At 37.8% G+C, this 17248-nt stretch overlaps 1 protein-coding gene across 2 annotated transcripts in view; it reads left to right on the top strand.

The window, feature by feature from the left end:
• TRAPPC9 (trafficking protein particle complex subunit 9) overlaps positions 1–17248 on the top strand; it is a 447408-nt gene that overhangs the window by 49524 nt on the left and 380636 nt on the right. For both annotated transcript variants that reach the window (XM_058802185.1, XM_058802177.1), the window contains 4 exons: positions 5674–5800; positions 7237–7369; positions 9060–9223; positions 16097–16249. In XM_058802185.1, the coding sequence (XP_058658168.1) occupies positions 5674–5800; positions 7237–7369; positions 9060–9223; positions 16097–16249 (577 nt within the window). The remainder of the gene's footprint in view (positions 1–5673; positions 5801–7236; positions 7370–9059; positions 9224–16096; positions 16250–17248) is intronic.

Raw genomic sequence — 17248 nt, 5'->3', positions numbered from 1 at the left:
TGAATTCCAGTTCCAGTGGAAAGCACAAGAGGAATTAATTTGCCAACCAGATGCAAATCTTTGAAGTGATTAATGCAACTCTAGTCAGTGCTTTGAGAAATTCTCCTCCTCACTTGGAGAAATTGGTTGATTTGGTAGATTAGTATCTTTATCAAGACTGTAGCAAGTTGAGGAAAGTGCTTGTTCCCATTGATTTGGAATTTCAGAGATAATTTCTTTGGAACTGAAGCCAGTTTTGAGCTCCCCAAATGACAAAAACACCGACATCTGTTCAGCCTATAGAGGAGAAGAATATTGGGGTGATTCCTACTGCTCTGCTCAATCCCAAAATGGGAAAGTGCAGCAAAAGAAGAGCTGGGCTCTTCCCAGAGGATGAGAGCCAGGGAGTGAGCTGCAGCCTTGGGAAACTTCCCTCCCTGATAAAAACTCCCTTTTCCCAGGCAGGAGGGGATCATACACTGGGACTGCTTGTCCAGAGAGAACCTGAGACCTCCATCTTTAGAAATCTTTAAAACTTCAGTGAACAGGATGTGAAAAACCTAAACTACCACCAAAGTTGCCCCTGCTCTGAGCACTGGGCTGAACAAGATGACCTCTACAATTTCTTTCCAACCTAAGTTGTTGGTTTTCCAGTCTCATCTGTGAACTTTCTGGAATGTGGGAATAGGCATTACTTCATCATAAGAATAAACTCCTCTGTTTTCATTTTAATAATTCAGAGTGCTGGTTAATATTTTAAAATGGTGTGTTTTATTATTAACATGTACCCATGCCTGCCGTTCCCATACTCTTTTCTTGTCTGATTTCTCATCACCTATCAGATGCTTTCAGATTATTTACTCTCACTGACTCAGTTTCATAGCAAGTGTGTCCTTTTCTGTCATTTAGTGGCAGTTTCAACTTGTTTTTCCCATGACTTTTTTCCTCCTGCCTGACTCAGCACCTCACCTTTGCAAGATCATTCAGGCTTGTTTCCAGTCATCTTTGAGTTTTCCATTGCTTGCTTTAATTTTTCTTTGTCCTTTCCAGGCTCCATCATTCACCAATATATAACTGTACTGAAATCTAGAGTCTTTATGTTTTTTTTAATTTTCTCCTTTCCCTCAATTTAGATTTGTTGTTCTGATAAATTACTCATTTCATGTTACATGAAATCCAAGCTTTTGCTATGGTACTTTTCCTACTGTGTCTTCTGTTGTGATGGTAAACAAGTTAGCATTGAGCACAGGTTGTTAAGGAGAATGATTCCCCATGGAAAGGCTTCCAGAGTTTTTCATTAATTGAAGTATTAATGCTGAGTCCATGCAGGTTAATTGAGGTGTGCTTAAGTAAAAGGCATTGAATTTCTAGGCTTGATATGTGGACACAAGACTTTGATTAGTGTTGCTCTGATGATAAACCCTGAACAATTGATTTTCTTTTGTTATTTTTATTTTATTGTTCTCAAGGATCTTGGCCCATTTTTGTTGTTTTTATTGTTAATTTCCTGTCATGCATATTCCTGATTTGGGACTTTAATTAGGTACCTATTCTCCATTTCTGTTCATTTTCTGTCTGTTTCTATATTGTCCATATAGTTAGAAGGCTGGTCCAATGGAAAGTGCAGTAGTGTTTGTAAAATGACAAATGAAAATGTTCAATCATGGAGCATGGAAGTGATGAGCTCCCACAATTGTGTGAGCAATAGAGTGAAGTAGGAGAGATCTTGGGGCTGATCAGAACAAATGCTTTAATAAAACTCAGCAGGTACCTTAAATCAGCAGAATGAGAGACAAAAATGAGCCTAACCAGAGCTGGCTGGGATGGATTAGACAGAATATTTTTGCCATGCTGGTGCTGGGGTGCAGCTCACCTGGAGATGGGATGTTCAGCTGCACATTTGTGCCACCACTTCACCTTTTCTGCCAGGAATGTTGATTTCTGTACAGCCTTGTTCAGGTCTCTCAGGGATGGCCTCCAGCCCTTTTGCAGTTTGTTCTGATGTTACTGCCATATATGCAGTTTTCTGTGCAGCAAAAAATGATCTTCACATTTCAGGCCTTCCAAAACAATCAAAAAATTCTGGGAAATCTCCTGTGGATTTGTTTAGAATCTTGAGACAAATACTTAAAGCAGCAAACTGTACAATCTGGGGAGATTTAGTACTAAAATACATATGAAGATCCAGTGCAAAACGTTAAGTTCCCTAAGATTTTAACTTCTTTTTCATCTTCTTTTTCATATTTTTATCAAGTTTCCTATTAAAAGCAAAAAAAAAAAAAAAAAAAGCTGAGAAATTAATTTTGAGGTAATGTTGTGTATTGTGGGAAAGCATTTTCTCTGCTCTTACTGTGGAGAATACAGCCATGGTTCCAAGAAAGCTATAAGATCTACATACAGTAGATCTGTCTGTATTTAATAAATAAATATCAAGAAATCAATAAATAGTTAATAAATACAGAAAACTGTATTTAATAAATAAATATCAAGAAGCAAAAAAATGCTACCCCCTAACCCATGAGAAGATTATAATTTACAATTAATGATGCTTTAAGAATGGCCATTGCCTTTTTTTTTTTTAATTGAAAATTGTGCTATTAGTCAAGAGCTCTGTGTTGATATTTAAAAAGAGAATCTAAAAATTTGATAAATCTGATTGTATAATCAGTCCCACAACTTTGCTTATGATGGTTTAAATTGTTTCCATGAACTGCTCTTTCCTGAGTTCACATCTTTTGCTGTTTCTGATGTCTTGAGAGAATGTTTAATTACTGCTACACTACATTTAGTGGAGAATGTTTTAGTCAAGAAAGGTGAAGGGGGGAAAAGAATAAAAATGGTTGTGTTTGGTGTTTTTCTAGGTCTGCCTGAAATAACCATATTAGAAATAGTAGGGAAAATTTCCTTAAAAAGAAATATTTGACAGTTTTTGTGTAAAGTATTTGACAACATGGTACACAAGTATGTTCAGCATGGAAAGTAACTTTGAAGGTCGTGTTACTTTAAAAAAAGAATGATTGCAGTTTGGGATTGGTAAGTAAAGCCTAAAAAAAGCAGTTACATACTCCTGTTATTTTAACAGCATCCCCAAATGCTGCCATTTACATGCAAGTTGTTTTGTTCCTCTAAAACTGAAATGAGATTTGAAGTGATTGAAAGCCATGCTGTGATAAAAGCATGCATACATTCTCTCCAAGACAATTTAAATTGTTTTATAAGAATACAAAGAAAACAATTTTTTGTGCGCCTGACTCATATATTCCCTGGAGGAAACCTTGGATTTGGATGATCTGTTCCTGTAGGGTCAGAAAGAGAAATGATTACCAAGTGGTGACTAAATAATTACTAAATATTACTACTTGAAATAATGTAATAACTCTCAGGAAAAGAAATCTAACACATTTCCCTACTTTTGGTAGTGTGGCTGAAATCTTTTAGTTAATGGATGTGAGAGTACTTCAGCCTTGGTTAGGCTCTTAAACTGCAAAACTTCAGGCACCAGAGGGCAATGTTGGGCAAATATTGCAGAATTGTGCAATTCAGCAAATTGTGCTCTTGAAATCATTTTTCAGACATTCTAAGATGTGTGACTGTCCTTTAAAAATCGCTTATGTGGCCTAAGTTTTAAGGGTAATTGTCATGATTACAATTTATGTCTGGAAATCTGAAGTCTAGTTGATTTTTATATTGACTTTTCCCCCCATTTTTATGAGTTTTAATGTTTTCTTAATGTCTTTACTTTTCAAAACTTGGAAGTTTTACTGAACAGTAGAACTGTGAAAGGGGAGGAATCGACTGCTGCTTTCTTGATTTTGTGTTAGTGCACTTGAAGCTCTTCAATTTCTAGTCCAGGCACAGTGTGTGCTTAGTGCAGGTATTTTGGCATTTAAATTGTGTTTGTTCTCTAAAAAATCCCTTTGTTTTCAAGGTTTGCATTACATATCAGAGAATATTTAGGGGTCTCTGTCAATTTGCTACAGCTGATAGTAAACAAGCCACTGGAGGGTTTGGGGGGTTTTAATCACTGATTTTGCAGGACTTGAAGTCCTTGGATGAAAGTTTTTAGTTGAGATGAATCCTGAATAATTCAAATGTATTTGAATATTAGGCCAAGTGATAGATCAATGGTTTTGAGACTAAAATAAAGTTTTAAAGCCTTCTGTACCAGTTTTAAAAGTGAGTTCTGGAGAGTGTATGGGGCCAGCTTTTTTTTTGTGTTCTAAGGTTTGGTTCAGCCAAAGCAAAAGCAGCAGAATTGTAGTGAAAATTGAGGCAACATGAGTGTTAAAGAGAGAATGTTCATCCCATTTCTGTGGGGTGAATCCCACTGGAAGGATTAATGTGGGAATCAAAGAATCTCAGTGCTCTGATACAATGGGTGCTGAATATACAGAAAGACAAAGTTAGGTTTTACTTGTGTTTTTGGGGATGGTTTCTGACAGCTGAAGTCTGCATGTGAAATGGGAGGAAAACAAAAATTCAGTAGAAATGAGGGTGCGACAGAGTATTTATTTACAACTCAAGTACAATGGAAATGGAATTTTATGCAGCCTCAAGGACAGAGTTCTCTAATGCAGCTTTCCACAAAGCCAGAGTAGCTTTGGGTGAATTAGGTGTTGTCTCAAGAGTGTCAAGTCTACAAAGAAGTAATTGCTAGAACAGAGATTTTACAGATTTTGGATATGTTATGTGTTTTTCTGTGGCTCAAACTGTGAGTTTTTTAATCTCTCTTCAAAAAAGTACATTCCTCTTTAACAGGGCTCTCAGTTCTCATTAAGCATCCACACAGAGTTAAGATTTAATCCAGTTGTGCTTACTTCTTTTATTGATGGAGGTCTTTGTAGCATCCTTACTCAAAAACAAATATGTGTATAGAAAAACAATGGGTAACTTGGATTTATATGTTTTCCAAAATCAAGTTTACTTTTAACAGCACATTCTATGCTCAAGCATCTTCAATTCATTAACCAAGCTTAAAGAAAAGCCCCAGTCTAGTAAGAACAGTAATGTTGTGCTCAGAAATTTCTTCAATGATTTTTTTTTTCTGCTTCATTTCTCATTTTGTCCCATGTTTTAAATTTAGAATGCTAAAAGATTTCTCTGACACTAAGGGAGTAACTGCAGGCATTTAGGCTTGAGAGGATCAGTTCAGCAAAATGAATGCATTATTCCAACTCACTGAAATATTTAGGTTGGATGGTTAAGCTCGACTTGCCCTGTTATCTGTAAATACAATTTCTTTTTTTCCTCTTAGAAAACATATTTTGGGTATGTAATCAGCTAAGCAAGATCTGTGATTTCCACTATCAAATATTGATAGATAGTGGTTTGATTTCCACTATCTATCAAATATTCAAGTTAAAGTCACGGGTACAATTAAATATAGGTACAAAACAGCATCATGCAGATGATATCTGTGATTTTTTTACTGTGCTTGGATGTAAATTTTTATTAGTGTTTCATTCCCATCTCAGTTCCTGGAACACATTTCCATGTTGAATACAAATCCTGCTGTAATTTTGGATGCATGCTGCAGTCAGTGCAACTCAAACCCCAGAATAACTGCTATGAGTAAATTGGAATAAATCATAAAAGTTTGGCTGACGTAAAGCATGGGATTAAAATATAAGTATCTAGCATAAAAATGTAAGTGTATATCATAAATGGATTTATCTGTGTATTGTCTTTTTTCAGGGTCTCTTGACAACTGGAGTAGAATTTGAGTCTCTGCCTGCTGCCCTTTCCCTCCCTGCAGAATCTGGGCTCTATCCTGTGACTCTGGTTGGAGTTCCCCAGACCACAGGGCAGATCACTGTCAATGGTAAGGGATGGCTCCACTCACCCTTGCTGGCAGAACAACCTGAGTTTTCTACCCCTGTGCCTTGCATGGCTTTGTTTGCCACGTGTGTGTTCACCACTCTGAATTCTCCTCAGTCAGGAAAAGAAAACAGGAACACAGGGAATCTGTTCCCTGCACCAGGCTTCATTAAAAACAGCCTGATGAATCACTTGGCTGCAGCAGCAGTAACAAGCACATTCTTGGAGTATCTCATGTGTGAGAGGAAGAGAATAATGAACTCCAGCTCCCCTTTATTAATGCTTTCATTTGGAAAGCTTCTGAGGAGGATTACTGTAACTTTTTTCTTAAGAATGCAGAAGATAATCTTGCAGTTTTTTTTTTCCCTTAATTAATCGTGTTCATGTAAGATTACAGAAATTTTTGCTTCCGTGGAAACAATTTAGCCAGGCTGTATGGCCTGTTGCAGTCAAGATATCATTTCATTAATAAGCCAAAATAAAACTGTGTGTGTAGTAAGGAAGGAAATTAAAGAGCTTTTACAAAAGGCTAGCAGACCTAGAAAAGGAGGCATATGTGGAGAGGATGGATTCAACATGTAGTAGGAGTGAATCATCTTATCAAATCACATTTTTAAATATGTCTTCCTGGAATGCAAAGTTAGGATACAGGATAAGAACCATTTTGGTAAAGCTAAGCTCTAAAAGAAGATGTCTTTGAACTTGAAGAAACTGTTTTCACTGAGTTCTTCTTAAGTGCTTTTGTGTCTGCTCATAAAACAATTTTTCATGTGATTTTTTTTCTCAGAAACTATTTCAGTAAATAGCATCAAAGCATTCAGAACATTTGTACTGTAGTTGTCTCCTTTTGAGTTCCACATACTAAAAATGTATTGCAAGTAGAGGAGTTGATTTCTGTACTTGGCAGCTTTTTGTTTGTCAATGTATCAAATTTTCCTTTAGTCTTTCGTGGCAGGTGTTTGTGTTTATGCATGCATATTTTTTCCATTAATAATTTCCTTTAGGATTCTTTTATCCTTCTGGATGTAGTTGAGATTCTTTCCTGTAAACATTTTTCTGAGGAAATAGGGAATGTGTGTTGAAGGTTGACATGTTTTATGTGCCCCAGGGAATTTGGTGACAGGTATAAAATGGTGTCCATGCTATGACTTGTGATGTTGATCTTGTAAAGAATTCTGCAGAAGTTTCTAATGCATTGTAGAAATCAGAGGCTCTTTACAGTTTATTTTATTTTACATGCCACAGATGCAGAGGTGACCATTTGTTGTTTGTACATTGTCAGGTACTTATAAATGTTGTTTCAAGGGTTTTGATAGTCCTGTACATATTACGTGTCCTGAGAAGATTTTCCTGTAGAGAAGGTGGTGGTTTGGGTACTTTTAGACCTGCCAGAAAAAAGTACAATTCACAACATAACTGGTGTTTTATTCTAAAACTCAGGTTATCATACTTCAGTTTTTGGAGTCTTCAGTGATTGTCTTCTGGACAATCTGCCAGGAGTGAAGACCAATGGCTGCACTGTTGAAGTCATTCCAGCTTTGCCAAGGCTGCAGATCAGCACCTCCCTTCCAAGGTGAAAAATTAAATTAAATGATGATTTTATTAGGTTGTATTTAAGTGTTAATCACATGCTGAATAAAAGCTTTTCCACCTGAGTGCATCATCTATGCTTGAGTAAAACAGGACATAATCTAAATCTGCATTATTTGCTTTAGAATACAAACCTGAGGTTTTTGTTTTACTGCTTTAAACCATGGAATTTCACAGAAATATGCAGAAATAATTTTGCAATGTTTTATGTGCTCACAACTTTGGTTTTGGGCAAAGAGGGATGTATCAAGCCAAGAATTCACTGTTTATATCTTAAAAATCTAGTCCAGGCATGACTGTTAACTCAGATCAATTATCACAGAAGAAAAAAAGAAATAAGAGAGAAAAAGATATAGAAGAAGAATCACTAATAAGTACATGTACATTTATCACTAATAAGTACATGTACATTTATACAGTAACTGAAAACAATTTGTTTTCCTTTTTAGTATGCAATTCCATGATACTTTGTCTCAATATGAGGGGGAATAAAGAAATTCCTTCTTCCCTTTCACTCCACATGCTCAAATTCCAGAGCCCTGAAATGCTAACAGTACATGACAGCACATTCTGAATGATCAAAAAATACTTGAAGTCCTCATCACAGATCTGTTCTGAAATTCTGAAATCTGCTCCTGTTTGTGGAGGCTGCTTGTCTTGTGGTAAGGAAGGACAGGATCAAAGGGAAGGAGGGCAGGAATACCTGCAAAAAGAAGTGGAATTATTGGTCATTAATCTCAGTGACTTCTGTCCTTGTATCCTCGATGCCTTCTGACCGCTCTGCATCAGCACAGAAAGTGCAGTCAGGAGTGGAACCTCTGCCCATCTGTCTTGTTCTGCAGCCTCCTTCCCTCATTCCTGCTCCAAAGAGTTCATCTCCACGCACTGTTCCACCCTTCACACTGGGAATTTTTTCCCTGGATCCAGTGCTGTGAGGTTTCTGCCCTGCACTGTCCACTGAACCTGCTCCTTATAGTGACCTGCTGTCACCGTCATGTTTTCTCGAAAAATCCCTTGCCCAGGATTTCTCTCCTGCCTGGGAACCTGAGAAGCCTCAGAGAAAAAGGAAAACAATAATTATGTTGCTTCTCCTGTGTTTTGCTGCTTTGGAATGTGTTTGGGCATTGTTTACCCACAGGTGATTGATTGTCTTCATGTGAATTGTTTTACCTTAATGGCCAATCACAGCCAAGCTGTGTCAGACTCTGGAAAGAGTCACGAGTCTTTATCTTTTAGCCTTCTGTCTGTATCCTTTCTGTATTCTTTAGTATAGCTTAGTTTAGTCTTCTTTAATATAATGTAGTATCATAAAATAATAAATTAGCCTTCTAAAAACATGGAGTCAGATTCATCATTCCTCCCTTTGTCTCAGAATCCCACAAATACAACAACATGCTCTTGATTTTTTTTTTTTCCTTTCCCCTTCCTTACAGTTTTTGCCAGCATTTTAACAAGCTTTCAGAGTTAGACTGTGTATTTTATATTGCTTGAAATCTTACTTGTCTTATGCATAAATTATTAATTTTGGTCCTCAATGATTATAAAAATGGGAATGGAAAATATTATTTAGCATCTTCAGCAATAGTTTCTGAGTCTTCCAAAAATAGTGAATAGAGTAATCAGGACAGGTTTTTACCATTTTCATCATAATAATTTGTTTGTCACATTTTTAGGTCTGCTCATACACTTCAGCCTTCTTCAGGGGATGAAATCTCCACTAATGTGTCTGTCCAGCTGTACAATGGAGAGGCCCAGCAGCTCATCATTAAATTAGAAAATATTGGAACAGAACCTTTGGAGAAACTGGAGGTGACAGCAAAAACAGTCAACACCAAGGGTGTGTATACTGATTTATATTGGGAAATATTTATCCTGACTTCTCTGTTGAAAGGGAGATTATTTGTTTTCTACTTCTTTTAGGTCAGTTTAGAATAAATATCGTAGTTCCCATTACAGAGCTGAAATAATTAAGTTTGATTTTATTGTAGAAATATAGAAATGAAAGAGAATGTAAGAAAATGTAGAAAGATGAAGGAAATTGTAGAACCATCTCTGTGTTAAAGGGTCATCTGCTTTTTGGAAATCTAAATTTAATTTCAGTGTTACTTGGGGAAAAATCCTGAGGCAATTACTTGTAATGAGGAAGAATCTTGGGTCTAAATTATTTTCTCCTTATGTCTAAATATGCTGATTAGTTCATTAAATAAATTACTGTTAGCAGTAATGTTGTCCTACTTGAGGGAGTGGAAGCAAATAAGCCTGTTTCTATCTTACTCAGTGAGCAGTAAGAAAAAAAATAGAGAGAAGACTTAAAAAGACAAGGCAATAAATAAAATAAGCTATTGTGAGTTAAAAGAATAATTGAAGCTCTGGATGAAATACAGCACATCCCCTGTGTACACTTAATTCTCTTGAATTGCTCTGTCCATGTTAGTATTAAAAAGTGGTCTGATAGGTGACTCCTGCTTTTGTTTTGTGATGTATTTTTTTTTTTTTTGGTTTGTCCTCTGAGGGATTGTTATGAAAATGATGTTAACAGAAGCACTGCAGGTGACAAGCACAGAATCTTTACTGACAGTAGAAATACCTTATTTTATTGCAGGTTTTATTCTGTCAGTGCCAAAGCATTAAAATGCAGTGTGATACCTTGTGATTTCTGTTCATTTCAGTATTCAAGCTTGTGATTTTTTATAACAGAGTATCCCCTTCTCCACAACCTCAGAGAATAGGAGTTGCCAATCATCTCAAAATAGATTTTTGGTCTGAGACTTGTACCAGGAATAGTTTAGGAGTTGGAACGTATGATGACGTACAGTTCTTATTTCAGAAATTCCAACATGCTCCTCCTGGGCCAGGGGCTGCATGTGTGGAATGGAGAAGCCAAATACAGCACTCAGGTGAAATGGAGAAATTTATGTATTAAATAGTGGAATATATGGGCCTGTGGGTCACATGTTAATCAGAAGTTTTGTACATAACATTATACATTTAATGGGTGCACAATGCTGAAAAAGAGATTCATGCCAACTTTAAAACCACCATCTCTCCATGACAACTTTTGTTAAAGGCAGTGGGGGGGGTGGGGGAAAAGGAGAATTGTTGATACACTCACCTCTCAGTTCAGTAAAACTTTTAATTTTATTTCATCCTGTATTTTTTTTCTCTCTCAAAGATGTTTGCAATGAAGCCCCTTTGTGTATCTGACTGTCTTTAATCTTATTAGGCATGATAACTATCAGAAAAAGGAAAATTTCTGATGAGTAAACTATAAGCATGCATACTCAAAAAATGCAACTTAAGTCCCTCTCTCAGAAAAACAGAAGTAAATTTTGAGAGGCACTGAATGATATTTGTTCTGACAGTGTGAGAACTGTGCCATCAGAATCATGCAATCAGAAATGTCTGTGTGGGCAGGGACCTCTGGAAATCATCTTAACCTTCTTTTGAAAGCAGGACTTAAGGTGATCCAGGGTCCTGTCAAGCAGAATGTTCAGTTTCTTGCGTTGTCTCACAGAAGTGAAATGCACCCCTGTATTTGGAACTGTGTGCTTGAGATGATCTGTGTTATTGGAGGAAAAAAAGAAACTGAAGTGTGACTTTTTAAATGACTGCTGTGGAAACACTGTAAAGCACTAGAAAAGGCTAATTAGAAGAACTAATAGTCCACATGAAGCATACAATAATTATGTTATTTCAAATGTGATTGTGTGCAGGTGTTGGAGAGTATCATAGAATCAGTCACTGAATGGTTTGGGTGGGAAGGTACCTTAGAGACCTTGGACTTCAGTTCTCCTGCCATGGCCAGGGACACGTTCCACTATTCCAGATTGCTCAGAGCCCCATCCAGCCTGGCCTTGAATATTTCCAGGTATGGGGCAGTCACAGCTTCTCTGGGCAGCCTGTGCCAGGGCCTCACCACCCTCACAGGAAAGAATTTCCTCTCAATGCTTAAGCTAAACTTGTCCTCTGTCAGTTTGAAGCCATTCCCCCTTGTTCTGTCACTACATGCTCTGTCCAAAGTCCATCTCCAGAGCTTGTGGAGCTCCTTTAGGCACTGGACAGAGCTTTAAGATCCACCCAGAGCCTTCTCTTCCCCGGGATGAACAACCCCAGCTCTCTCAGTCATCACAGCAGAGGTTCTGTGATCAACTCAGTGGCTCCCTCAGGACTTTTTCCAACAGGGCTTTCTTGTGTTGGGGATGGACTTTTGCCTTTTCTCATGGGCTCTCTTCCATTTGAGTTATGACCCTAAATTGATACAAATGGATGAGGCTGGGCTGACATTCCAGTGAGATGGGATTCTGGTGGCCAACAGGGAACCAAAGTTTTGTAATGTCAGCAGCTCCTTTTGCTCAGTGAATACATGCATGGAACTCCTGGGGACTGGGCATTAAACCATCTCAAACAGCCACACAAACTCTTGGTGTTCCACATCAAGTTGAGAGCATCTGCAGGTGTCCATGGTGTGTTAAGAAGTTTTCCCTTAGTTGTTCTGTACTGAAATGTGCCTGTTCAAAGTGCTCAAGGTGTCCTTGAGAGCTGGTGGTCACCTTCATTTGCCTGACCACAGCTTGCCAGTCAGCTCAGGAGCCCATGAGGAGCTTTGGCCAGTTCCAGCCAAACACAAAGAGCTTTCAGTCATCTTTTGTTACACCCAATTTCCTTTGGTTCTTTTTGTCTTGGCAGTTGTGAATCTCTTGCAGCTGCTGCCTGCCTGACCCATTTCCCTACTTTCTGTTTCTGGAGCCACAGCTTTTAGCACAAAGATGAGTGCTGTAAATGGCAAACATTCTCTTTTTTACTGATGTTGGATTTATAGCTAGTCACTGTCCTTGAGGAATCCAACTCCTCTGGCATTGTTGTGGGTGGTGTCATGTTAATGAAACCTCTGGAGGTAAGATTTTCACACTTGCCTTCCTTTACCTCTCTTCTGTCACCATCAGGGGCAGCTCTGTGGGTTTTCCACTCTGGCCCTCAGATAAATAAGAGTTTGCAGCTCCCCCTGTGCAGTTCATGGAGGACATCCCAGGGTTCTGAGTCCTTCAGCAGCTCTGTGCTACAGAACAGATCCTGAGGCACATCAGCAAGAGGGACTTGTCATGCTGCCACAGCAGACATGTCTGTCATGGCTTTTAGTGTCTCAGTGCACCCCTGAGCCAGGCTGGGCCATCTGTAGGTTGGATATTGCATGTCCCTGCTGCCAGGGTCAGCTCTGTGTCACCTTACACTGTCCCTCACCAGGTCAGACAGTTTAATCCTTTTTTTGGAAAGATGACCTGTGCAGAGCTGGATGCTTTCCCTTTGGCTGCAGTCAGCTTTTTTTAGAGGCTTGTTGTGTCTCAGATAAGGGAGTGCAGTCCAAATGCTGTGATAAACCAACTATTTGATCCACTGAGGGGCAAATATAACCTTGGTGTTTTCAGACTTGAGACTTGAGAAGAGCCCACTTGGCAATGTTAGCACGAGTGGTGAGCCCAGATACACACATGGAATGAACCTGGATGAAGCCAAATCCTCACTCATCTTTCCTAGCAGTGACAGACCTCAGGAATTTAAATGTAGAGAAACAGGTTCACCTGTCCAGCTGCATTATTCCCATGGCCTTTGAACACATCTGCCAGAGCACAAATGAAAAATCTACTCTGAGGTTCAGGAAGAACTGTGAATATCCAGGACTAGATCTATTTCCATTTTTGATAAAGAAAACTTGGTAAATTCTTTTAAATTGGAGTTGGGTTACTGGGGTGGGTTGGCCCTGGCTGGATGCCAGACACCATCAAAGCTGCTGTGTCACTCCCCTCCACAAATGGCCAGGGAGAAGAAAATACAATGGAAGTCTCATGGGTTAAGGACCAGGAGAGATCACTCAGTGATCATTGTTTGTAACAGGCAAAACAGACTCACCTTGGGGATATTAATTTAATTTTATTGCTAACAAAATTGGACAGGATAATGAGATGTGTAAAATATATATTGAAAATAGATATTTAAATATATGAAAATCAATTAGAAAATATAAAATTTATATAAAATATATATTGAAAGTAAAATATATCTTGAAAACACCTCTTCCCACCACTCCCTCTTTCCCAGGTTTTCCAGGAGGGGCTTTGGGGGTTGCTCTCAGTTCATCCCATGTTGTTCTTGCTGCTGTTCAGGGAGAGGAATCCTTCCCTGGGCTCCCCTGGGCTACAGGGGAATCTCAGCTCTGGCTCCTGGAGCATCTCCTGCCCCTCCTTCTCCACTGACCTTTGGTGTCTGCAGAGTTGTTCCTCTCACATATTCTCACTCTGCTCTGAACACAATTGCTTCTGTGCAATAACTTCTTTTTCTTCCTAAATGTGTTATCTCATTGGAAAGAGCAGAACAAGTCCTGCAGCTTCATTTCTATCCACCAGGTCTAGGAGAAGTTAAAATGTATGAATGGCAATGCCTGTGCATTTAGAACTGATAGTTATTTTGAGTTTATAAAATAAACTATAGCAAAAAGCCAGATTTACCAGGGGATTTAAGATTGAAAAGAATTGTGTAGGCAGAAGACTTTATCTTTTCTCTATGCAAAATATCAGTGTGGACTTTTTCTTTAAAATCTGTTAAAAGTTAGGGTGGTCTAGAATGAGCCAGTTAGTTTCTGGGTAAGCTTTTATGTGATATTTGTTAGGATTTTAGTGATTTAGCACCCAATAAAATGAAACAGGTTGTTATTTACAACTCCTGATAACAGTTGCTTGTAACTTGTTTGCTAAACACAAATTTTGGGCTTGAGAAAGGGCTGAATGCAGGCTTGCCCCAGTTCAGCCTTCCACTGAACTGAGGTCTGAAGCCAGAGTAAAATTCACTGTAATGCTGATTACTGAACAATGTCAACATTGTTAAACTATAACCAAGTGTCAGATAAATAGAAATTAGCTGTTTCTCCACATCTACAGCTTAGCTTTTAGCTCCAGCATTTAGATCTTGTGTTGTAATTACTGGTGTTAATTAGAAAATATCTGCAAGGGCTGTTCTCACTTGAAAAATCTTTTCACTTGTAATGTCTTCAAACAGATCTCTTACTTAATGAAAACACATTTTGGGAAGAGTTTGGTGCTCACTGCTTGGGATAGGTCTTTTGTTTTCACTAAGGGAAAACACTCCTTGAGCATATTGGATTTTACTTTACAGGAAAAGGGGATAGAGAGTGCCATACTTATTAACTTACTTTTTTTCTTGAAAATAGAAGCAAATTACCAGAATGGTGATATGATTCCAGCTAAATCATTTGGTGAGGTGGAAGTGAGATTAAGGAAATAATTTGTTGGTAGGATTTTTTATTTTTACCTTGTCTTTATTTTTTTATAAAGAAATCTGTACTGTTGATTTGCTGGGGAAAGACACAAGACAACATCTGGTGCTCTGTGAGAAGAGTATCTTTCAAGCAAAGCTTTTATTGTTTAGGTAGAAATTAATGGAAAAAATATTCTCTTTGTCTTCTTCTTTTCCTAGAAAGGGAAACCAAAGGTTCCTGTGCAAATCATCATGATTTGGACATAATCTGGAATTCTGATTGCTGCTTTTGAAAGATCCTTTATTCCAGGTTGTGGTAGTTGAGGCAGTTTGCCCACCCTGTTCCCTCACATGTGGATCTTAGAGCGTGGTTTTGGAAAGGTTCTGAAATCACAGCAGATTTTAATTACCTTGCTCTTACCAAGCAGCCTGGGAGGATGTAGAGATGAACTGTGTGACTTTCAGTGGTCCCTGCTATGCAAAGCTCTGCTCAAAATGTGTTTAAATCAGCTTTTAGAAGAATTCTCCAATATACTTGGAGATAACATACATTGCTATAATACATCACTAAACATATTTTTAGGGCTCTCCCAGCCAAACATCATGATTATTTATTGTACCAATTGACTTTCTTGTAGTATTTAGCATTGGCTGTCTTGCATACAGGAATGAATTTATGGATGGGGTGGGTTGACCCTGGCCAGAACTGAAGACTCAGTGTAGATGAAGAGTAAATTCTGGGGTTTTCCCCCCCTTGTATAATTTTCTGGCATAAGGAAGGACTTAATAATTACATTAATTACTTAACAATTAATTTGTCACCTATATCAAGTGGATAAATGGCAAATAATTTATTAAACAAATTTTTTTTTGTCAACAACTAATCCTGTCTGGCATCCTTAATGATTGGGTCTTATAAAAAGCTGTTTCTCAGCTTTAAGAAAGGACTTTATGAAAGGATGAAGGCCAGTACCCTTCTCAGCCTTCTCTATTGCTCAGTAAATAACTGAAGAATGGTGTTACAGCTGTTTCAGAATTTCAGCTGATTAAGTTTGGGTTATTTTGATGAAAAGTGCTGTGCATTCATGTGACACCTCCTGAGCTGAACTGTGTAGGATTCCAAACTACATGAACATTTAGAACCCTTGCAGGCTATATTTAAAGTTTATATTTAATGCTGCCCATTTTTTTTTTTCTGGTAGAGATCTTCTTCACTTAAATTCATATTTTGAGCTCTGTGATCTGTGTGACTCCAGGTCAGTGTCAGTACCCAGTAACTTCTCTATCTTTCTAGTGCTACATTAATTTTAATACATTAATTCTGAATATTTTAGATTTTAAACAGGACATGACAGATTGGTGAGTACTCTCTACAGCAGTTAAAAACTGAAACTTCCTTAATGCAGGGCTTATGCTTATGAAATATTTACTTATTTTGCTACAGAGAAGCTGTATGGAGATTTCTTGAGTTGGAATCTAGAAGACACCCTCTGCCAGTTTCCTCTAAAACCTGGAAAGATTGCAACATTTGTTGTGAACATTAAAGTGAAGCTGGACTTTTCTTGCCAAGAAAACCTTCTGCAGGATCTCAGTGATGGTGAGTTTTTCTTTTCTCCTTGCTTAGGAGGGTTGTATGTGCTGCTGGGAACACTTTGCTAACTGCTGTGCCCTTTGTGTTAAAGTCATTTGGGATGTGGCTGCATGTTTGAGTATTTGTGTCTTGTAAAGCACAGTCAATCCTTGGCTGAGCTCTGCAGATTGAAGGGTGAATTTCTGAGAGAGCTGTGGGCATGAGAGTCTGGCCCAGCTTCCCCATCGTGAGACCTTGTCCTGTTGTCTTTTAAAATACGGTTTTGGGGTATCTTTTTGTATCCTTACCTTATGAAGATAAAGAAAATAATTCACAAACATTAGTGGTCTTTAAAGAAAAATAGCATTGAGTTGATTATTTAATTATCCAGGTTTGCAGAATTCTGAATAATTGCTGAATGCCATTTTGCCTAAAGTGACAGATTGAAATTTAAGGCAGAATTCCCCTAATATTTATACTGCAGAGAAAGTGCCATGTGTTTAAACTTATTTTGAATAAAAGGAAGCTGCAGTGTTTGCTTCTATTAGAATTATTTGGAATTACAAGTACCAGATACTTGTAATAAGGATTTCCTTTTTATAATAAACACACAGTCTTTCTGGAGTAATTACTCTACTCTGTATTTTTTCCTTCGTCTGATATGTTTGCACTGATTAAATTACCTTGATAAAACAAGATAGTCCTGTATTAAAAACTCTCTTTTATTTGGATTTTTTCCCAGGATCCACTTGCAGGTCTGCATTACCTTTATAAGTAATCTTTCAGTACAGAATAATACAACAAAATTACATGCAGAGCTTATTCAGGTTGAATAGCAATGATTTCTGTGAGTTACCTTGCAAATACATTTAGACAAAAATTATAGTAGTTATTAGTAATGATTGAAAGATTTTGGTTTTGAAACCTCCCTAATGTAAAATATAAAGATACTTTAAAAATATTTTAAAAGTTTACTGCACAAACTCCACAGTGTTGCTACACTGCAGTTCAGTTTAGAGCTTGTGG

This window comes from Ammospiza caudacuta, chromosome 1 (genome assembly GCF_027887145.1).
Source record: "Ammospiza caudacuta isolate bAmmCau1 chromosome 1, bAmmCau1.pri, whole genome shotgun sequence".
Classification (NCBI taxonomy): Eukaryota; Metazoa; Chordata; class Aves; order Passeriformes; family Passerellidae; genus Ammospiza; species Ammospiza caudacuta.
Note: the sequence above shows the minus strand (reverse complement) of the source record. Positions and strands in the feature narration are given on the sequence as shown.